General features: G+C 59.8%; 2 protein-coding genes across 2 annotated transcripts; both read right to left on the minus strand.

Moving 5' to 3' along the window:
* Positions 1-626: 626 nt before the first annotated feature.
* On the minus strand, positions 627-13,866 carry CNKSR1 (connector enhancer of kinase suppressor of Ras 1). The gene is made up of 22 exons (XM_069875307.1): positions 13,761-13,866; positions 12,621-12,778; positions 10,959-11,149; positions 10,792-10,876; positions 10,216-10,257; positions 9,887-10,116; positions 9,715-9,793; positions 9,578-9,637; positions 8,176-8,244; positions 6,988-7,107; positions 6,748-6,833; positions 6,239-6,360; positions 5,174-5,325; positions 4,629-4,659; positions 4,358-4,530; positions 4,202-4,275; positions 3,448-3,519; positions 3,288-3,361; positions 2,979-3,043; positions 2,747-2,861; positions 1,237-1,418; positions 627-1,143 (listed from the first exon to the last, which is right to left on the minus strand). Exons 1-22 carry the CDS (start codon positions 13,810-13,812, stop codon positions 943-945), a joined length of 2,433 nt encoding a protein of 810 aa, XP_069731408.1. The 5' UTR covers positions 13,813-13,866; the 3' UTR covers positions 627-942.
* Positions 13,867-17,466: 3,600 nt separating this feature from the next.
* Positions 17,467-20,230, minus strand: ZNF593 (zinc finger protein 593). The gene is made up of 3 exons (XM_069875121.1): positions 20,012-20,230; positions 18,119-18,181; positions 17,467-17,933 (listed from the first exon to the last, which is right to left on the minus strand). Exons 1-3 carry the CDS (start codon positions 20,206-20,208, stop codon positions 17,792-17,794), a joined length of 402 nt encoding a protein of 133 aa, XP_069731222.1. The 5' UTR covers positions 20,209-20,230; the 3' UTR covers positions 17,467-17,791.
* Positions 20,231-22,175: the final 1,945 nt, after the last annotated feature.

The raw sequence follows: 22,175 nt of genomic DNA on the forward strand, positions 1-22,175 counted from the left end.
TCGCTCCCTCCCTCTCTCTCTTCCTCCCTCCCTCCCTTCCTTCCCCATCCCTCCCTCTCCATCCCTCTATTCCTCGCACCCAGCCCCAGGGATTCAATCTTCCCATTCTACTGCAGCAGATATTTGGTCCCCAGCCAGCAATATTGTAGAATCAGAGAATTGTTTTCTTGGAAAAGACCTTGGAGATCATCAGGATCCCCCATCCCTTTCTGCTGACGAACCCTCCCTGAGCGCCTTGTCCACCCACCTCTTAAACCCCTCCAGAGATGGAGATTCCACTGCTACCCTGGGGAGCCCCTGCCAGGGCTCCACCACTCTATCAGTGAAGAAATTTTCCCTATAACCAGTCTAAACCTCCCCTGGTGCGACTTGAGGCCACTCTCTCTCGTCTCATTACTTGTTCCTTGAGAGAAGAGCCCAGCACCCACCTCACCACAACCTCCTTTCCAGGAGCTGCAGAGAGCGATGAGGTCTCCCCTCAGCCTTCTCCAGGCTAAACAGCCCCAGGTCTCAGCCTTTCCCAGAACCCCTGGGCTCCAGCCCCTTCCCCAGCTCCATTCTTTTCTCCGAGCTGGTTGTAACTACAGGGATGTTTCATTGCCAAGAAGACCCTGGCACTCTCAGCCTTCATCGATGCAGTTTTATTTACAGCAGAGGAGACCCTGGCTGGGTTGGTGTGCACGGCAGGGCCACGTTCTTCGAGGAGAAGGGCCCTGCAGCCAAGGCAAAACCTCCCTGATGAACGCAAGGCTCACCGTAACGTCCTGCCCCAAGGAAAGGGGATTTGCAAAAGCCACTTCTCCTGTGGCAAGTCCACACTGGGGCTTGAGCCTTCAAAAACCTCATCGATCCCCTTGCGCAGCCCCTCAGCGTGGACAGAGCGCCCGCTTTGCTCCTGTAGCTCAGTGGTTTTTACCGGTTCGTGCCAGAGAGGTCCTGGTGTCAGGGTTCGGCGGCCGCTTCAGGGGATCCGTGCTCAGCCCCGAGTCCCTTGTCACCATCCTGGCCCTGCTGCCGTGCCCACAACTCCCGCAGCTCCTGGTACAGCTCCTGGTGCTCTTCCTTCCAATGCCTGAATTTCTCTGAGGTGAGAGCGGCATCGCTGAGCAGCTGCTCCAGGGCTTGCAACTCCACCAGCTTTGCCTGCCGAGGGAAAGGGCATTTTTTTTTTAGGGTGGCTGCCCGTGGGCAAGGGGCTTTGGAAGTGTGGGGGATAAAGGGGCTGCAGGCTCCCACCTTGAGCGTGCTCTGCAGGGCTCGCACCGCGTGCACCTTCTCGTTGATGTGGGGGTTCTTGTTGCGCCGGATGAAGGATTTGCGGTACTGCTCCTGTGTCAGGAACCGCTGCTGCCCGATGAGGGACACCCCGCCCTGCCTCAGGCACTGCATCAGGCACTCGAGATCCTCCCCGGTGGGGTCTGGGTGAGGAAAAGGGCACCATGACAGGGGGCAGACTGAGAAATAAACCTATGAAAAGCATGGGGCTATCCTCACACGTGACCCTGCTCGAAGAGCATCCCGAGACATGATGTGGTTCTTACTCAAATATAGAATCATAGAATCACCTGGTTGGAAAAGACCCACCGGATCATCGAGTCCAACCATTCCCATCAATCACTAAACCGTGTCCCTCAGCACCTCGTCCACCCGTCCCTTAAACCCCTCCAGGGAAGGGGACTCAACCCACTCCCTGGGCAGCCTCTGACAGGGACCAATGACCCTTCCCATGAAAAAATTTTTCCTGATGTCCAGCCTGAACCTCCCCTGGTGGAGCTTGAGGCCATTCCCTCTCATCCTGTCCCCTGTCCCTTGGGAGAAGAGCCCAGCTCCCTCCTCTCCACAACCTCCTCTCAGGGAGTTGGAGAGAGCAATGAGGTCTCCCCTCAGCCTCCTCTTCTCCAGGCTAAACACCCCCAGCTCTCTCAGCTGCTCCTCTTGTTCTCCAGCCCCTTCCCCAGCTTCGTTGCTCTTCTCTGGACTCGCTCCAGAGCCTCAACATCCTTCTTGTGGTGAGGGGCCCAGAACTGAACACAGGATTCGAGGAGCGGTCTCACCAGTGCCGAGTCCAGAGGGAGAAGAACCTCCCTGGACCTGCTGGCCACACCGTTTCTGATCCAAGCCAAGATGCCATTGGCCTTCTTGGCCACCTGGGCCTCTGCTGGCTCCTGTTCAGTCGCTGTCAACCAACACCCCCAGGTCCTTCTCCTCCAGGCAGTTTCCAGCCAGACTTCTCCTAGTCTGGAGCTGCTCAGGGTTGTTGTGCCCCAAGTGCAGGACCCACCATTTGGCCTTGTTAAACCTCCTGCCATTGGTCTCAGCCCATGGATCCAGCCTGTTCAGATCCCTTTGGAGCCTCCCGACCCTCCAGCAGATCCACACTCCCACCCAGCTCAGTGTCGTCTGCAAACTTGCTAAGGGTGCCCTCGATGCCTTCATCCAGGTCATTGATAAAGACATTGAACAAGGCTGGACCCAGCACTGAGCCCTGGGGACACCACTTGTCACTGGCCTCCAGCTGGAGTTAACTCCATTTCCCACCACTCTCTGGGCCCTCCAGCCAACCAGTTTTCCACCCAGGAGAGCGTGCACCTGGCCAGGCCAGAGGTGACAGTTTCTGAAGCAGAATGCTGAAATATGTCCCAAGTCTAGTTACCTCTCCAGTGCACACACAGAAAGGTGGCCTTAACTTCAACTAAAGGGTGCACGTGAGGTGACAGGGTGACAAATGTTACCCCCCAGCACCTACCCATGGGCGAGCAGGGCTGGGGGCTGCCCTGGGGGCTACTGGCTGCACTGCTGGGTTCACCACCAGCCAAGAAGAGCTGGGCTTTCTCCAGGGCGTTTGGTGGCCTCTTCTTTGGCTGTGGGGAGAGACGGGCGGGAGGTGAGACCAGGATCCTCCATCCATCCATCCATCCATCCATCCATCCATCCATCCATCCATCCCTTCCCCATCCCTGTTCCCTAGGCCCACTCACCGAGTCACATCCTTGCTTGGGGGATTCTTCATCAGGGTCCTCAGCTTCTGTCTCGCTGTAGCAGTCTGGGGGCAACAGAGGGAGGATGGTGGGAGCAGGAGGCCCCACACCACCCCTCCAGCCCTGTCCACGGCTGAGCATCACCCCAGCCCTCCTCTCAGCCCCCTCTCCTCACGTTTCCCCCAAATCCCAGGAAAATTCCCATGCAGGGTCTATAGCACCACGACCCCCAGCCTGTGGCTCCCCATAGGTTCTTATCTCCTATGTGGGAACCAACCCCATCTCCCAATCCCAGGAAGGGTCCGTTACCTTCCTCCTTGTCCGGGACCGACTGATGGGCCAGTGTGTACTTTGTTTTGGCTGTTATCAGGCGACTGACCCACCTGGGGAAAGAAGGGATGGACAGACAGACAGAAGGTCATAGCCAGCTCGGGGTGGTGGGACCAGGACACGCTAGCAGGTTACTTACATGCTCAAATCAGCCAGTGTTTCTGCAGCAAAGACGAAGGGCTTGTATCTCTGATGGCAGAGCTGGAACACGCTGGAGGAGGACAAACCTTTGCTGCTGGGGCTACCCAGCACCAGAGCCAGCCCCGAGCCCCCATCCAGCCCCCACTGCCCCGCAGTCCCCTGTCCCGACGCAGTCCCCTGTCCTGACCCAGCCCAGAGGTTCAGACTTTTCATAGAATCACCAGGTTGAAAAAGACCCACTGGATCATCGAGTCCAACCATTCCCATCAATCACTAACCCATGTCCCTCAGCACCTCGTCCACTCGTCCCTTAAACCCCTCCAGGGAAGGTGACTCAACCCCCTCCCTGGGCAGCCTCTGCCAGTGCCCAATGACCCTTTCCATGAAAACATTTTTTCCCTGATATCCAGCCTGACCCTCCCCTGGTGGAGCTTGAGGCCATTCCCTCTTGTCCTGTCCCTTGTCACTTGGGAGAAGAACCCAGTTCTTCTTTCCTTGCTGTTGGAGATGCTCTGTTCCTCAGCCCCAGCCCAGATAACATCAACAGTGCAAGACACATCTTGCTCAGAGCGTGGACTGTATTGTGTGAGTCGGTCCTGCCAGCACTACAAGGTCCCCACCAGCCCCAGGGGGACATCACCGCAGGGATGTGCAGGTGGTACCCAGCAGGACTCATCAGCACGTGCCCTTGGGACAGCATCCTCCTTTCCACCACCAGCTGGGAGGTTTATGGCAAGACAAACCCCACTCACTATTTCTTCTTCTGCTCCCTGGAGCTCTCCAGGTCATAGGTGGCCACGTTGATAAGACCTGCGGCTTTCTCATCCTGCGAGGGAGAAACCACCATGTTCACCACCCACCTGCGCTGTCCCGGCTGGAGATTGAGAAGACCCAGCATGCCCACTCACATTGGGATGGTTGTACCAGTAAAGCGTGTGTCCCTTGAGCACAAACCAGCACCGCTTCCACTTCTGAGCCATGAAGCCCACATGGTCTTTCTTCTTCAGGAGCCAACCATCGCAGTCCACCCGGCCCAGGTCCCGGCACGAGACCCGCCGGCGGCTCAGCCTGGTCGCCACTCCTGGTGGTCACAGAGGAGAGAGGGATATAAGAATAGGGAAAAGGGACTTGGGAGGAGAGCTCAGGAGAGCCCCCAGCCCTGGGTAGGGTCCTGCTCACCTTTTTGTCTTCGTCCTGGTTGAGGGCTGCCCTGGACAGGGAGACAGAGATGAGAAGTTAAGGACCATGCAGGGGAGTGAGGGCAGCGCAGCATCAGCCGAGCCCCCTCAGCAGCACCCACAGCCCCTTTGGGACAGGACGAGAGGGAATGGCCTCAAGCTCTGCCAGGGGAGGTTCAGGCTGGACATTAGGAAAAAATATTTCATGGAAAGGGTCATTGGGCCCTGGCAGAGGCTGCCCAGGGAGGGGGTTGAGTCACCTTCCTTGGAGGGGTTTAAGGGATGAGGCGCTGAGGGACATGGTTTAGTGATTGATGGGAATGGTTGGACTCGATAATCCTGGGGGTCTTTTCCAACCTGGTGATTCTATGATTCTATGACCCCCAACTCACATACCCTGCAGCAGGGAGCTCAGAGGGGATCCCACCCCAGGGATGGATGTTTTGCCTCCCAGCTTGGGCAGGACATGAAATCCTGCCTGTCCCCCACTGTTGTCCCATCAGGGTCCCCTTCCCGGCTCAGCGCTCCTCTCCCCCCAGCTCTCACCTCCCCAGGTTGCTGGCTGGGCTCTGTGTCCCCAGCCCCTGTGACAGGGGCTGTCAGGGGGCTGAGCTCCACAGGGCAGGGTCCAGGAGCAGCAGGGGTGCCCGGAGAGCACGGGGTGCCACCCTCCCACGCCGCTGCCTCCTCCGCAGCGCCTGAGGACAGCAAGAATGATTCTGATGAACAAAAATCTGTTATACTTAAAATAAAGATTAAAAAAATATTACCACATAATAATCATTATACTTTTTATCCTTATCCCTGGAGGGGTTCAAGGCCAGGCTGGATGGGGCTTGGAGCCCCTGATCCAGTGGGAGGTGTCCCTGCCCATGGCAAGGGGGGTGGAATTGGATGGGTTTGAGCTTCCTTCCAACCCAACCCATTCCATGATTCTACACTATAAGGACCGGTTTGAAATGCAGTTACTCACACTATTCAATCATTACTTGTACTATTCACCCAAGTGGCAAATCAAGATCTAGATGGTTTCCAGTCAAATATTTCTTTGTGTTAGCTATATTTTAGCAGCAGAATGGCAACGTTTTCAAGCCTGAAAAAGAAACCCCCTGCCCCTTTTCCAAATGGCAATTCAAAGCCACTAAAGAAAGGCTTAACCTTTGGGAAATTAAAGCAGCATCCAGCCCTGCAGTCACCCAGCTCCAAAAATGTCCTGTGGGCAGCAGTGACAAAAAAGGATGGATTTTACCCACAAATGCACATTGTGCCAAAACTCAGACACTGGGTTTTAGATGTTTTCATTGCAGAGAAACTGTTTAACTGAACTGCTTCAATCAGATAAAGCGGACAGATTAAATACAGAGTGTTAGGCTACCCCTTTGTGTAGCAGCGATATTTAAATTCGCAGCAATCTATTAAAGATATTTATGTACTCAGAGGGGCTCAAACAGTATCACTTCAACTATACAGCTTTAGGAACAAATACTCAAGTATTTAAGGACACGAAAAGAAATTTAGCTGCACAGAACTGTCCTCAGAACGTGGGGGTTTGGGGTTTGTTTGAATCCCAAGCAAAAAAATGTTCCGTCCCTGGATGCCGCCTCCACTTACCGCAGCCGGACAGCCCTTCAGCCGCCCTGGGCAGCCTCGAGTCCCGCTCGTCCTCTCTGTCCTCTTCGTCAGTGACGAGATCCAGCGCCGAGTCTGGTCCTGAGTCCAAGTCGGCAGCAGCGCTGGGGGAAAAAGGGATCCCTGAGCTACAAACCCCCTTGATCCCCACAAGGGTCTCGCTATCGGGCTCCAACCGGCCCCGCAGTTGCTTGGGGAACCCGCAGCTCTCCCTGCCTGCTCACGCTTTTCCATTCCGGGAGAGGAGAAGGGTCATGGCTAAATATAGTTTCAACCCCATTAAAACGTTACCAAGTGAATGAATTACAAACACAACCACTTTTTTTTTTTTTTTCATTCCTCAAGATTGCTGGCGGCTTCCCCGGGGCTGCTCGCAGGCAGCTGCCGGCACCTCTGTCCCCATAAAAAGCTGGAAAAGGGCTTTGGATGCACCCAAACACCTCTGTGCCGGCCAGGCTGGGGGTGTTGGGGTGTCAGGGGATGGGGCTCACCTGGAGGTCAGGGAGACGGGGCTGCCTGGGCACTCGCTGCTCCTGGTGCCGGCTGGATCCGTAGCATCCGAAAACTCTCCCGTGAGCTGCTGATGGAGCGTCAGGGCCAGCCCGCATCCCACCATGGTCCCCTGGAGCTTTAGGGACCACCAAGGTGATGGGAGATGCCTGGCTCTGAGCATCCCTACCTTGTTCCTAGCACAGCACTGGGGCTGTACTGGGAGCACTGGGGTCACTCACCTGCTGCGTGGGAGAGGGGGGCGAGCTTGGTGGGTCGAGGGGGATCTTCTTCAGCACCAGTGTCACTCCACTTGTCTTCTCCAGCAGCTTCTTCGCCAGGTTGACGCGTGTCCAGCCCACCTGCACCCACCTCCTTGTGAGCCGTGGCCCCAAGAACCTTCCCAGCCCCACAGCTCCCGCGTCCCCAAAACCCTCCCTAGCTGCAGCCCCAAATCTGTATCTCCCCAAATCCACCCAGATATAGGCATCGCATGCCCTCAAATCCACCCCGTTCTCCCTCAAATCCTCCCATCCACAGCCTGTGTCCCCCAAATCCTCCCATCCACAGCCTGTGTTCTCCAAATCCTCCCATTTGCAGCCCTTTTCCCCCCAAATCCTCGCACCCACAGCCCCCCTTTTCCTCTAAATCCTCCCATCCACAGCCTGTGTCCCCCAAATCCTCCCATCCACAGCCTGTGTTCTCCAAATCCTCCCATTTGCAGCCCTTTTCCCCCCAAATCCTCCCACCCACAGCCTGTTTTCCCCCAAATCCTCCCACCCACAGCCTGTTTTCCCCCAAATCCTCCCATCCACAGCCCTTTTTCCCCAAAATCCTCCCACCCACAGCCCCCTTTATCCCAAATCCTCCCACCCACAGCCTGTTTTCCCCCAAATCCTCCCATCCATAGCCCATTTTCCCCCAAATCCTCCCATTCACAGCCCCCTTTATCCCAAATCCTCCCACCCACAGCCTGTTTTCCCCCAAATCCTCCCATCCACAGCCCTTTTTCCCCCAAATCCTTGCACCCACAGCCCCCTTTATCCCAAATCCTCCCACCCACAGCCTGTTTTCCCCCAAATCCTTCCATCCACAGCCCGTGTTCCCCAAATCCTCCCACCCACAGCCCCCTTTTATCTCAAATCCTCCCACCCACAGCCCTTTTTCCCCTAAATCCTCCCATTCACAGCTTGTGTTTCCCCAAATCTTTCGATCCACAGCCCTCATGTTCACCAAATCCTCCCACTCACAGCCTGTGTTCCCCAAACCTCCCACCCATAGCCCCTTTTTCCACCAAATCCCCCCACCCACAGCCTGTGTTCCCCAAATCCTCCCATTCACAGCCCCCTTCCCCCCCAAATCCTTCCAGCCCTGCAGCTCCCTCTTCACGACTTCTCTTGTGACACCAGCACCCCAAACCCTCAACTCACCACGACCTGCTCATTGACCTGCACAATCTCGTCTCCGGGCAGGATGCGACCCCCGTGTGCAGCCAGAGCCTGGGGCAGAGGCAAAGTTGCATCAGGGTCCCCAGCGACGGGCATTCGCCCCCCACCTTTCCCCTCTAATCCACACTCAGGAGCCCTTTTGGCTGGGAGAACTGGGGCGAGGGGGTTAACCATTAACCAACAGCCTGAGCACAGAGCGGCTGGTGGGACTGGGATGTGGAGCAGGGCTCCCCCCACGGCCCAGGCTGCGCTCACTCCTGAGATGAGTTGCACGGTCTCAGCTGCAGGCAGCACCCCCCCGGCTCTGGGGCAGAGCGGGGTGGATCACAGCCCTAAAGCACTGGGAAATGAAGGCATCGAGGGCACCCTTAGCAAGTTTGAGGATGACACTAAGCTGGGTGGGAGTGTGGATCTGCTGGAGGGTCGGGAGGCTCTAAAGGGATCTGAACAGGCTGGATCCATGGGCTGAGACCAATGGCAGGAGGTTTAACAAGGCCAAATGGTGGGTCCTGCACTTGGGGCACAACAACCCTGAGCAGCTCCAGACTAGGAGAAGTCTGGCTGGAAAGTGCCTGGAGAAGAGGGACCTGGGGGTGTTGGTTGACAGCGACTGAACATGAGCCAGCAGGGGCCCAGGTGGCCAAGAAGGCCAATGGCATCTTGGCTTGGATCAGAAACGGCGTGGCCAGCAGGTCCAGGGAGGTTCTTCTCCCTCTGGACTCGGCACTGGGGAGACCGCTCCTCGAATCCTGTGTTCAGTTCTGGGCCCCTCACCACAAGAAGGATGTTGAGGCTCTGGAGCGAGTCCAGAGAAGAGCAACGAAGCTGGGGAAGGGGCTGGAGAACAAGAGGAGCGTCTGAGAGAGCTGGGGGTGTTTAGCCTGGAGAAGAGGAGGCTGAGGGGAGACCTCATTGCTCTCTCCAACTCCCTGAAAGGAGGTTGTGGAGAGGAGGGAGCTGGGCTCTTCTCCCAAGGGACAGGGGACAGGACGAGAGGGAATGGCCTCAAGCTCCACCAGGGGAGGGTCAGGCTGGACATTAGGAAAAAGTATTTCACGGAAAGGGTGATTGGGTAGTGGCAGAGGCTGCCCAGGGAGGGGGTTGAGTCCCCTTCCCTGGAGGTGTTTAAGGGACGGGTGGACGAGGCGCTGAGGGACATGGGTTAGTGATTGATGGGAATGGTTGGACTCGATGATCCGGTGGGTCTTTTCCAACCTGGTGATTCTACGATTCTATGACTCTAAGAGGTTCACAGGATCCAGCCAGATGGGTCGCAGCGGGGTTGATGGGGGTTATCCTCCATGGCAGGCCCTAAAAAGAGGTGGCTGGGGGACAGGGTGGCACTGGGAGGTGACAAACTGGGGTGGGCAGCCTCCCCACTCACCTCCAAGTTGGTCGCAGACACAAAGTGCAGGCAGGAGCTGGTGGAGGTGATCTCGAGACCCTGGGGGTGGGGTACAGGAGTGAAGTGTGAGCAGGGTGCAGGGGGTGCCGGGGGGTCCCGTGGCAGCGGGGACTCACCAGTGGGGTGCTCAGAAGCGGCGAGGAGCCCCGCATCGGGTCAGAAGGCAGCGTGAGGGTGTCAGGGGATGATGTGGGGCTTCTCTGCATGCTGGAGGGCAGTGTCGAGGGGTTGGAAGACATCAGGGGGCTCCCTCGTTGGCTGGGGGGCAGCGTCGTGGTATCAAGGGACGTGGAGAGGTTGCCCCGTGGCACATGGACCAGTGTTGGGGTGTTGAGGGATATAGGGGGGCTGCCCCATGGGCTGGGGGGCAGTGTTGGGGTGTCGAGGGATATCGGGGGGCTGCCCCACGGGCTGGGGGGCAGCAGCAGCCCCACGCGCTCCAGCACAGCCCTTCGGTCCAGCAGCGCCGCGGGGCTGCAGCTCACGATGCTCTCGCAGATGCCCATGATGTGCTGGCACTGCGGGGGGAGAGCAAGGAGCTTGAGGGGGGGGTCCTGGCAGCACTGGGCCCCCCAAATCCCCCCATGGCTGCCACCTCCTCCTCACCCAGCACTTACAATCCGCAGGATCCGGCCGTCCCTCTCGGCTGCTGGGCTGTCCTGGGGGACAAGACACAGGGTTAAGTGGGACAGAATGGCTCAGCCCCCCAACATTCCCACAGGGAACCCCTCACCCCAGGTCTCCCCCACCTCCAGCAAGCAGAGATCTTGTGGGGGCAGGAGAGCAAAGACCTGGTTCCCTTGCTTGCCTCACTTTTTTGGGGCAAGAGGGCAAAGACCTGGCTCCCCACCTTGCCCCTATCTTGGGGGGTAAGAGAGCAAAGACCTGGCTCCCCACCTTTGACCCCTATTTTGGGGGGCAAGAGAGCAGAGACCTGGCTCCCCACCTTGCCCCCAGTTTGGGGGGCAGGAGAGCAAAGACCTGGCTCCCCACCTTACCCCTATTTTTGGTTAGAGAAAAGCAGAGACCTGGCTTCCCACCTTGCCCGTATTTTGGGGTACAAGAGAGCAAAGACCTGGCTCTCCACTTTGCCCCATTTTTTGGGGGTCAGGAGAGCAAAGATCTGGCTCCCCCTCAAAAAACCGTGCCCATCCCCGTGGCCTCAGGGCAGCGCAGCCGCGCGGGTCACCCACCGCCTGCAGGGTCTCTGCCAGCTGGGCGCAGAGCAGGACGATGTCCCTGCTGGCTGAGAAGTCATTGAGGGTGGAGAAGAGGTACCTGGGGAGGAGAAACAGAGAGTTCAGCCCCAGGTGTGAGGGGGCACCAAGCACCCATAGGTGCTCTCACCCCATCCCAGCACCTGTTGAGCCAGAGGAAAAGCCCTTTGGCCGCCCCGATGAGGTCGATGACGCGGGCCAGGAGGGTGAGGGGGGGTGGGCTGGGGGTAGCCCCAGCTGGTGGCCCCCCCAGCACCAGGCTTTGGACACCCTGTGCCAGCTCCCGCAGCCTCTCGGTCAGCGTGCGCAGGCTGGTGCTCGCCAGCTCCGCATCCTAGGGGGAAACGTGGATACTGGGGGTCTCCAGGGTGCCTCCGTGTCCCCACCTTCACCCAGCTCAGGGTGCCCCCAAATCCCACCTCCACCCAACTCAAGGTGCCTCTGCGTCCTCCTCTCCCTCAAGCTACGGGTGCTCCCAGATCCTCCCCCTCCAGCCCAGGGTAACTCTATGTCCCCCACGTCCACCCAGCCTGGGATGCTCCCACATCCTCTCCCTCCAGCCTGGGATATCCCCACATTCTCATTCCACCCAGCCTGGGGTGTCCCTGTGTCCCCCACTCCGTCCAGCCAAGGGTTTCCCCATATTCCTCTCCACACAGCTCAGGGTGCCCCCAAATCCCATCTCCACTCAGCTTAGGATGCTCCTGCGTACTCCCTCGCTCCAGCCCAGGGTGCCCCCATATCCCCACTTTCACTCAGCCTAGGGTACCCCCAAATCCCACCTCCACCTAGCTCAGGATGCCCCCACCTCCCCACCTTCACCCAACCTGGGGTGCCCCTGCAGCCCCCCTTCTTCCAGCTCTGGGTTTCCCCATATTCCTCTCCACCCAGCTCAGGGTGCCCCCAAATCCCATCTCCACTCAGTTTAGGATGCTCCTGCATACTCCTTCCCTCCAGCTCAGGGTGCCCCCATATCCCCATCTTCACCCAGCCTGGGGTGCCCCTGCATCCCCCCTTCTTCCAGCCAAGGGTTTCCCCGTATCCCGCTCCACCCAGCTCAGGGTTTCCCCATATTCCTCTCCACCCAGCCCAGGATATCCCCAAATTCCACCTCTAGCCAGCCTGGGGTGCTCCTGCGTTCCCCCCTCCCTCCAGCCTAGGGTGCCCCCATATCCCCACTTTCACCCAGCCTGGGGTGCTCCTGCGTTCCTCCCTCCCTCCAGTCCAAGATGCCCCCATGTCCCCACCTTCACTCACTGCAGGGTACCCCCAAATCCCACCTCTCCTCAGCTCAAGATGCCCCAACCTCCCCACCTTCACCCAGCCTGGGGTGCCCCTGCAGCCCCCTTTCTTCCAGCCAAGGGTTTCCCCATATCCCCCTCCACCCAGCTCAGGGTTTCCCCATATTCCTCTCCACCCAGCTCAGGTTGTCCCCAAATCCCATCTCCGCTCAGCTTAGGATGCTCCCGTGTTATCCCTCCCTCCAGCCAAGAGTGCCCCCATATCCCCACTTTCACCCAGCCTAGGGTACCCCTAAATCCCACCTCCCCCCAGCTCAGGATGCCCCCACATCCCCACCTTCACCCAACCTGGGGTGCCCCGCATCCCCCTTTCTTCCAGCCAAGGGTTTCCCCATTTTCCTCTCCACCCAGCCCAGGACACCCCCAAATCCCATCCCCACCCAGCCTTGGGTGCTCCCGCATCCTCCCTCGCTCCAGCCCAGGTTGCCCCCACCTTCACTCACTGCCGGGTACCCCCCCTGCCAAATCCCAGCTCCCCCAACTCAGGATGCCCCCCACACTCACCAGGGCCCGGAGCTGCTCCACAGCCTCCAGCAGCAGCTCCTGGTGCCCCAGCCGCCGCACGCCCAGCGATTCCAGGGTGCCCACCGACAGCCGCAGCAGCTCGGGTCCTGCCAGCCCCCAGGACTCGAACGGATACCCCTGCACGGCCGCATCCAAACCTGCCCCAAACCCTCAGCATCAGCCGGACAACACAGGGACCCAGCACCCCCCAGCCTGTGTCCCTGCTGATGCTTGTGGGGGGAACTCTAGGCTGCCAGGAGGGCTCGTTCCATGCGATGAGTTGCCAGGTCTCAGCGCAGATGGTGGGGGGCAGCCAAACCCCCATCCCACCCTTCCAGAGCCAGGGGCCAACCTCCCCCCAGGAATAAAAGGTCTGAAAGGGCGGCCACCCCCCAGCCAAAAATCCCAAAGTTGGGGACAACCCACCCCAGGCCACCCAAAAATCCCAGAGTTGGGGACAACTCACCCCAGGCCACCCAAAGACCCCAAAGTTGGGGACAACCTGCCCCAGATCACCCAAAAATCCCAAAGTTGAGAACAACCTGCCCCAGGCCACCCAAAAATCTCAAAGTTGGGGACAACCCACCCCAGAGCACCTAAATACCCCAAAGCTGGGGACAACACATTCCAGATCACCCAAAAATCTCAAAGTTGGGGACAACCTGCCCCAGATCACCCAAAAATCACAGAGTTGGGGACAAATCACCCCAGACCACCCAAAAATCTCAACGTTGGGGACTACGCACCCCAGGCCACCCAAAGACCCCAAAGTCGGGGACAACCCACCCCAGGCCACCCTAAAATCCCAAAGTTGGGGACAACCTGCCCCAGGCCACACAAAAATCTCAAAGTTGGGGACAACCTGCCCCAGGCCACACAAAGACCCCAAAGTTGGGGACAATGCACCCCAGGCCACCCTAAAATCCCAAAGTTGGGGACAACCCACCCCAGGTCACCCTAAAATCCCAAAGCTGGGGACAACGCACCCCAGGCCACACTAAAATCCCAAAGTTGGGGACAACCTGCCCCAGACCACCCAAAGACCCCAAAGTAGGGGACAACCCACCCCAGCCCCTGGCTCAGGACCAAGAGCAGGGTCCCCCCCGGTTGGGGGGCAGCCGTGGTTGGGGGGAGCCTCACCTCGGAGCCAGGCAGCCGCCCGGACGGGGCCCCAGGCTCCCACGGGCTCCATGGCGTCCGGAGCGGAACAGGGAGCGGCCGCTCACCTGCGCCAGGGACGGGCGGCCCCATTGGCGCAACCGCGTGCCGCTCACCCAGTACAGCCCAGTACGGCCCAGTGCAGCCTCGCGACGCGCCCCACTGAGTCACAGGCCGAGACCTGGCTCCCCCCCAACACTGTGCCCATCTCCGTCTCCATAAGACGATGTCCCAACCAGCTGAGAAGTCATCGAGGGTGGAGAGGAGGTAGGTGGGGAAAGGAAAACAGAGCTCAGCCCCAGCTGCGGGGGCACCAAGCAGCCACAGGTGCCCTCATCGCATCCTCAGTGAGGGCTGAGCCCCAGCAGAACTCGTGACACTGGTGGAGTCAGCAAGGATTGAGGCCCTGGAGAACCCACGACACTTGTGGGCTCAGCAGGGGCTGAGGCCCTGGAGAACTCGTGACACTGATGGGCTCAGCAAGGACTGAGGCCCTGGAGAACTCATGACACTGGTGGACTCAGCAAGGATTGAGAACCAGGAGAACTCGTGACACTGGTGGAGTCAGCAAGGTCTGAGCCCCAACAGAACTCGTGACACTGGTGGAGTCACCAAGGACTGAGCCCTAGCAGAACTCATGACACTGGGGGGCTCAACAAGGACTGAGGCCCTGGAGAACCCATGACACTGGTGGGCTCAACAAGGACTGAGCCCCAGCAGAACTCACGACACTGGTGGACTCAGCAAGGACTGAGGCCCTGGAGAACCCATGACACTTGCAGGCTCAGCAAGGGTTGAGGCCCAGGAGAACTTGTGACACTGGTGGACTCAGCAAGGACTGAGCCCTAGCAGAACTCGTGACACTGGTGGAGTCAGCAAGGACTGAGACCCAGCAGAACTCACGACACTGGTGGGCTCAGCAAGGACTGAGGCCCAGCAGAACTGGTGACACTGGTGGGCAATCCCAAAGAGCCCTGTTTGACCCCCAGTTTGACCCCAGAAACCAGAAGGAGAGCGATGCTCAGCCCTCTCCCCACTACCTGTGGACTTTGGGGGATAACCCACCCCCATGCACAATTCCCACCCCTTCCTTTGCAGGTGGGGAAACTGAGGCAGGGGACAACCCATGCGTAGGCCTCGGAAAGGGCTGCCCCTGCTGACCCCAGCTCTCCCAGCCCCCCCAAATCCCCCCTGGGCCTGTGCTGGCCCCCCCAGCGCCTCGCTGCCCGTCTCCCCCCGCCTGGCGCGTTCGCTTCGGGGAGCAGCGGGCGCTGATCGGGGCTGACAGCTGCTCAGCGCTCGCCGCGTGCGTGCCGCCCTCTCCGAGGGGGACACGGGGCTGGCAACAAGCACAGACCCCCCCCCCTCGCTGTGGCCAGGGCAGGGGGCTCAGGGATTTTTGGGGTGGCGGTGGGGGGGTCCAAGCCCTGCTGCTGTGACCCGCCGAGCCCAATCCTGCTGCTGCACCATGATCATCCGCCCCAGACGCTTAACCCCGGGGTATTTCCGTCTGCTCCAGGTAAGGGGCGAGTGGGGTTGGGGGGGAGCCCGTGGGGACCCCCAGACCCTGTTTGTGCTGCCCACCAGGCCCCCGGGGCGCTGCCGGAGCTCTTCCCAGTCGTATCCCAGCTCCAGCCTGGCAGCAAGGGTGCTGCTGGTGGTGCCTTGTATGGGGAACCCCAAAACCACCCCCAGACCCCAGAGATTCCCCCCCCACACCCCTACATCCCAGCAGGGTGTGCGATGGGGACATTGAGGGCACAGCCTCAAGTCCCCTGTGTCTGTGGGTTTTGAGGCTGGGGGGGGTGTCTCACAGTGCTTCCCCCCCCGTCTCTCCTCTCTCTCTCCCCCCACAGATGCAGCTGGCGGCGGGGAGAGGGGCAGAGTCTGAGGGGCAACTCCTGACCCCCCTGGCCCTGCTGCTGGCGGCTGCTGGGCTCTGCCTCTCCTTCTACAGCGTCCGGAGAATGGCCGGCCCCACCAAGCCCCCCCCCGAGCCATGAGGAGGGGGCTGGTGCGGCCACAGGGATGGTCCCCAATACCCTGAGTAGGGTTTTGGGGACCCTCCACCCCCTATCCCCCCGTCTTCCTCAAGCAGAGCTGCCGGATGCGGATCTTTTCCAGCTGATCTGCGCCACATCCAGCCCTTCTCTCCACGCCTGGGCGATGCCATGCCCTGCGGCTGGGGGACACGCACCTCTGTCCCCCCTGTCTGTCCCCCTTTCGGAGCCGGCTCAGCATCGACTGGGATGGAGAACGGAAAAGCCACCTCTGAATTCCCGACCCAACCACCGAGAGACACCAGGATCCGGCCACAACGAGATCAGAGGCTGAACAGACAAACGGACGGCGGAACCGGGCGCTGTGTCCATCTCCCTGCTAAGCAGAGGGGTTTGGGGGGCCCCTTGCACCCCACTTGCAGCCCCCCTGCCCCCTGTGGCCACAGCCAGCCTGGTCCTGCAGAAAGGAGGTCAGCATCGAGCGCTGTTAGGTAACGCAGCAGCGATGGCTGGAACCGCATCGGCCTCCGGAATAACATCTCGGGGGGGAAGATGGGGCCACAAGGTCAGCAACGTGTCCCCCCCGCCAACCCCAAATCGGAGCATCCTGCTGGGATGGGGTCTGCGACACCCCAGCCCCCGACGGAGCTGCCTCTGGTGAGATGCTACCAGCTAGATTTAGATTTAGTCGCCTCCATCTTCCCAGGGTCAGGGTGGGGACAAATCCGGACAGGCTGCATGGAAATAAACCCTTTCTTGCCAAGCACAGCTGGGTTGTCGTGCTGCGTTTCTGCTGCTCCAGCCCCAGCGTGATAGGAGGGATGAACCAGACAGGGCTGCATCTCTGACACCCAACTCGGCAGGAATTAGCAGCAGGGAGCGATGACGCTGTCCCACAAAGTCACCAGAGAGCCATGCAGGCAGAGGCAGGGTCACCAGCCCCCTCACAGCAGCGTCAGGCTGGACCACACAGTCCTAACCCTCCATGAAGATAAAATCACTTCCGTATCAGAAGCCTAAAAGTGTCCCTGCCAGGGGGACATCAATACTCCCCTCTCAAGGTACAAATGGGCAGGGACTGCGCTGTGAGCTGCTTCCTACAGAGCCGCATTTTCACAGAATCTCAGAATCATTAAGGTTGGAAAAGACCTCTAAGCTCATCCAGTCCAACCACCAGCCCAGCTGCACCAGTCCTGCTAAACCAGGTCCTAGAGTGCCACGTCTCCACGTTTTTTGAAACCCTCCAGGGATGGAGATTCCACCACTGCCCTGGGCAGCCATAAATTTTCCCTACTATCCAATCTAAATCTCCCCTGGCACAACTTGAGGCCATTTCCTCTCATCCCACCCCTTGTTACTTGGGCGAAGAGACCAACACCCATCTCACCACAACTTCCTTGTAGGTAGTTGTAGAGAGCAATAAGCACTTGACAAAGAGTTCATTCCATCAAAAGAAGTCCCACACCTACCAGCCAGCTGGGATTCCTCTGCTAGGAGGGAAAGTAGAGGGAGTTTTCCCACCCTGCCAGGGCAGAGCCCCAGGATGAGGCTGTTGCTCAGGGCAGACGCAGATGTTGGCAGCGATCGGGAAGAGCACAACACCAAGGGGTTACCCACCATCCCAAGGAGTGGCTGCTGCCCTCCAGCCAGGGCCTGGCTCACAATCAGAGAGTTCTCAACACTGCGGATCTCGTGGTTGACATATTTTAATGGGCGAGTCACCAGGGGAACCTCTGACCCAGGGAGAGAGGCCCAAAACTGCTCTGAAAGCAGAGAGATGAGCGCAGTGTCTCTTAGGGAAGCGTGGTTTGCTCTTTTCCCGAAAAGGAGGACGCGCAGTGAGGACAGCCGAGGTCTTGCTGGCTCCTTCACCTCGTTAGCGCTCTGGAGAGGAGAGCTGCCAGGAGGAGCGGAGCGTTTGGTTGCTGGCAGGCTGTGCCGGGGCATGTTTTTCTCACAGAGCTGAGGACAAAGATGCTGTTGCGGAGCTGCTCAGCCTCTCAGTCCCTGCGCTCAGCTGGAGGCCTCCATCTCGGTGACTTCCTCAAGTGGCTGGGTCTGCACTTCCACCTTCTTCGGGGGGATGTAGGAGCCCATCCCAGCAGCGCGCTCTGCCTCCTCCTGCGTGTACGGGGCCTCCCGCAGCTGCTTCAGCCTGCGGGGAGGGCAGAGAGCAGGGCTGAAGCCTTCCACCCCACCTCCTCAAAACAACACCGGCCCGGAGTTGACACCACATATGCCTCACCCTGAAGAATTAGCGGGGCCAAGGGGCTGCGTTCTGCTCCGGGGCAGGGTGCAGACCCACAGTGTGGCTCAGGACCCTGTTCAGGCCCCCCTTACCTCTTCTTATGCACCTTGGACTTGAAGTGTTCCTTCATGCTGGTCAGGTCCACAAAGTAGCGTCTGGGGGGATAAGACACTCATGGTCAGGAAGCCCCAAGATGGGAGTGGGGCCCTGCCAGAGTCACCCCACACCCCTCGGGCCAGTCCTCAGTGGGGCACATCTCCTCTCCCCACCTTGAGACCAGATAAAGCTGCTAAGATCCCTCCTAAGACCAGAACAAGATTCCCCTGAAGCAGTTAAGAGGCCCCCTCGATGGGACCAGCAGGGACCCACTGTGATCAGGACAAGCCCCTCCAGGGACTTCCCCAGACATCAGGGCAACCACCTCTGGGGACAGAGAACCCCTAAGACCAGGACAAGCCCTTCCCAAAGGCCACGGACCCCCAGCGAACATCCTCCAAGACCCAGAGACCCCCCTGGTTCCAGGACAACCCTCTACCAGGGCACAGGGACCCCTCAAAAGAGCCAGAGATCCCCAGGAGCAGGACAATCAATGCCAAGAGACAAGGGACCACCCCTCCCATGACCAGTGCAACCCCTGCCAGGGCACAGGGACCCCCTCAGATCGGGGCAACACCTCCAGGAGCCAGGGACCACCTTGGATCACTCCAACCTCCTCTCAGGGCCCAGGGACCCCCCTAGGCTAAGGATACTCCCTCCTCCTCAGGTGCCAGGGAATCCCTGAGACCAGGGCAACCCCCTGCCAAAGCACGGGACCCCGCCTGGGGCCAGGGACCCCCTGAGAGCAGGGAAACTCCCCTCCAGGAGCCAGAGACCCCCTAGGCCCAGGACACCCACACCCCGAGGGGCCAGGGACCCTTTAGGCCCAGGACACCCACATGCCAAGGGGCCAGGGACGCCTCGAGGCCCAGGACACCCACATGCCGAGGGGCCGGGACCCCTCGAGGCCCAGGACACCCACATGCCGAGGGGCCAGGGACCCCCTGAGACCAGGACACCCACACCCTGAGGAGCCAGTGAATCCCTAGGCTCAGGACATGCACACTCCGAGAGGCCAGGGACCCTCTAGGCCAAAGACAACCACACCCTGAGGGGCCAGGGACCCTCTTAAGCCCAGGACGCCCACACCCCGAGGGAGCAGGGACCCCCTGAGACCAGGACACCCACACCCTGAGGGGCTAGGGACCCTCTAAGCCCAGGACACCCACATGCTGAGGGGCCAGGGACCCCTCTAAGCCCAGGACATCCACATGCCAAGGGGCCAGCGACCCCCTGAGACCAGGACACCCACACCCCAAGGGGCCAGTGAACCCCTAGGCTCAGGACATCCACACTCTGAGAGGCCAGGGACCCTCTAAGCCCAGGTCACCCACATGCCGAAGGGCCAGGGACCCTCTAGGCCAAAGACAACCACACCCTGAGGGGCCAGGGACCCTCTAGGCCCAGGACACCCACACCCCGAGGGGCCGGGGACCCTCTAGGCCCAGGACACCCACACCCCGAGGGGCCAGGGACCCCTCTAGGCTCAGGACACCCACACCCCGAGGGGCCGGGGACCCTCTAGGCCAAAGACAACCACACCCTGAGGGGCCAGGGACCCTCTAGGCCCAGGACACCCACACCCCGAGGGGCCAGGGACCCCTCTAGGCTCAGGACACGCACACCCCAAGGGGCCAGGGACCCCCTGAGACCAGGACACCCACACCCCAGGGGGCCAGTGAACCCCTAGGCTCAGGACATCCACACTCTGAGGGGCTAGGGACTCTCTAGGCCCAGGACACCCACACCCCCATGGACCAGGCTCCCCCTAGGCCCAGGACACCCACACTCCCAGAGGCCAGAGACACCCCCTAGGCCCAGAACACCCACTCCCCCCATGCTGAGGGACCCCCTTAGGCCTAGGCCCCCCTCAGGCCCTCCTGACGCACGCGCAGTGCAGGCAGTAGAACTGTCCGCAGCCCGGCAGATCGGGGTCGGGCTCCTGCCGCAGCAGGCGGGCGGCGTTGTGCGGCCGCAGGTCAGCGTGGATCTCATCCAGGTCTCGCCGCCGCCGCTTGGTTTTCATGTGCCGGGCGAGCGAGTGAGAGCGGTGGGAGCCGGTGCGGCGGCCATTGCGGGGGGACATGGCGGCGGGAGAGGCCGCGCCCCCTACAGGCCACGCCCACTGCGAGAAATAGACCACGCCCCCCACTGAGCGCCTCTACCTCTGAGGCCACGCCCACCGGGGAGAGGCCACGCCCCCTCACAGCCCTCAAATCGTAGTGGTGTCCGCGGGGCCCAGTGCTGGGGCAGCCCTGTTCAGTGTCTTTATCAATGACTGCATGAAGGCATCGAGGGCACCCTGAGCAAGTTTGCAGACGACACTAAGCTAGGTGGGAGTGTGGATCGGCTCTGAACAGGCTGGATCCATGGGCTGAGACCAATGGCAGGAGGTTTAACAAGGCCAAATGCCGGGTCCTGCACTTGGGGCACAACAACCCTGAGCAGCTCCAGACTAGGAGAAGTCTGGCTGGAAAGTGCCTGGAGGAGAAGGACCTGGGGGTGTTGGTTGACAGCGACTGAACATGAGCCAGCAGGGGCCCAGGTGGCCAAGAAGGCCAATGGCATCTTGGCTTGGATCAGACACGGTGTGGCCAGCAGGGCCAGGGAGGTTCTTCTCCCTCTGGACTCGGCACTGGGGAGACCGCTCCTCGAATCCTGTGTTCAGTTCTGGGCCCCTCACCACAAGAAGGATGTTGAGGCTCTGGAGCGAGTCCAGAGAAGAGCAACGAAGCTGGGGAAGGGGCTGGAGAACAAGAGGAGCGTCTGAGAGAGCTGGGGGTGTTTAGCCTGGAGAAGAGGAGGCTGAGGGGAGACCTCATTGCTCTCTCCAACTCCCTGAGAGGAGGTTGTGGAGAGGAGGGAGCTGGGCTCTTCTCCCAAGGGACAGGGGACAGCCAACGTTTCCCAAGGCTTCTCGGACGGCGTCCTCAAGCTGGGGGAGAACACGGCCACGTACGGGGAGGTGATCATTGAAGAGCTGCAAACGTTCTGGTTTTAAATAGTTTAATTCTTTTTAAATATTGAAAGGCTCCACACAGAGGTGGAAGAATCTTTACCGGAGCCCCCATCGGAGTCTGTCCCTCCCCGAAAGAAGGATCCTGCGTCTCCCTTGAGGTCTGTCAGAGCTGGAAGGCACCTGAGCAGGCCCTGGGAATCCCTGATGCTGCACCCATGGGCAAGGGCTGCTCAGCGGGACCCGCACTGCCTAGCACCAAAGGGTCCCAGCATCTTCAGAGCCAACGCAGAGGGCATCGCCTGTCCCAGCGGAGTTGGCTGCAGTGGTTGTCTTGGAACCAATGTCACCAGAAGGACAAGCTCCAGCCTTGCAAACAGACTGTGATGGCCCTGTTGGTATCACCTGAACCTGTTGAGCGGTTGCAGGAATTGCAGATGGAGTTTTGCCTTGGGGCTTCTCTTATGTCTGCTCATCCACTCACCCGTATCAGATGAGACCTTGAGGAACAGAAGATGATGAGCAGTGCGTGGCTCTAAGGCCCCAGAGGTGCCTCCTGGTGACTGGGTGGCCCTGGTGTGTGAGGAGGAGCTGGGTTTTCCCTTGCTGTTCCAATACATCCCCATCTCTTCGGGAAGGATGGGCACAACCTGTCCCAGCATCCCAAAGGAAGCCTGAGCAAAACCTACTTGTTAAATAGCTGACACCGCGGCTCCCCCCACTTTCCATGAGCAATTCCTGCCCTGGCTGGGGCACCAGGATTGGCAAGAGCTGTTGTCGATAGATCTGCAGAGATGGGCGATGCTGTTCTAGCCCTACGGCTGGAGGGAACACGAGCATCCCAGGTAGCCCTGCACGGCACGATGGGCTGCAATGCTGTGCCCGACACTGGAGAAAGGGCCCTGTGTCCTGCTCAGCACCACGTGCTGTACAGATGCAGGCCCAGAGCAGAGACTATGAAGGACCATCCATAAAATATCAGATAAACCTCAGCTCTTGCCTGGAGCAGCTGGACAAAAACTTTTTGGAGGGCTCTGAATGGCTGCCAGGCACGACAGGATGGTCAGAAAGAACCTCTTGAAGAAGCAGTGAGTGCC

Source organism: Phaenicophaeus curvirostris, chromosome 23, assembly GCF_032191515.1.
Source record: "Phaenicophaeus curvirostris isolate KB17595 chromosome 23, BPBGC_Pcur_1.0, whole genome shotgun sequence".
NCBI classification, from domain to species: Eukaryota; Metazoa; Chordata; class Aves; order Cuculiformes; family Cuculidae; genus Phaenicophaeus; species Phaenicophaeus curvirostris.

What these genes read in the sequence shown, in the direction of transcription:
- CNKSR1 (XM_069875307.1), bottom strand. Translation starts at nt 13,812, where the DNA reads ATGGAGCCCGTGGGAGCCTGGGGCCCCGTCCGGGCGGCTGCCTGGCTC. An exon ending in AGGTCAATGAGCAGGTCGTG is followed by an intron (nt 7,108 to 8,175) that starts GTGAGTTGAGGG and finishes AGGTGGGTGCAG; the next exon opens with GTGGGCTGGACACGCGTCAA. An exon ending in CCCTGCAGAGCACGCTCAAG is followed by an intron (nt 1,144 to 1,236) that starts GTGGGAGCCTGC and finishes TTCCCTCGGCAG; the next exon opens with GCAAAGCTGGTGGAGTTGCA.
- ZNF593 (XM_069875121.1), bottom strand. Translation starts at nt 20,208, where the DNA reads ATGTCCCCCCGCAATGGCCGCCGCACCGGCTCCCACCGCTCTCACTCG. An exon ending in TTCTACTGCCTGCACTGCGC is followed by an intron (nt 18,182 to 20,011) that starts GTGCGTCAGGAG and finishes TTATCCCCCCAG; the next exon opens with ACGCTACTTTGTGGACCTGA. An exon ending in TCCAAGGTGCATAAGAAGAG is followed by an intron (nt 17,934 to 18,118) that starts GTAAGGGGGGCC and finishes CCCTCCCCGCAG; the next exon opens with GCTGAAGCAGCTGCGGGAGG.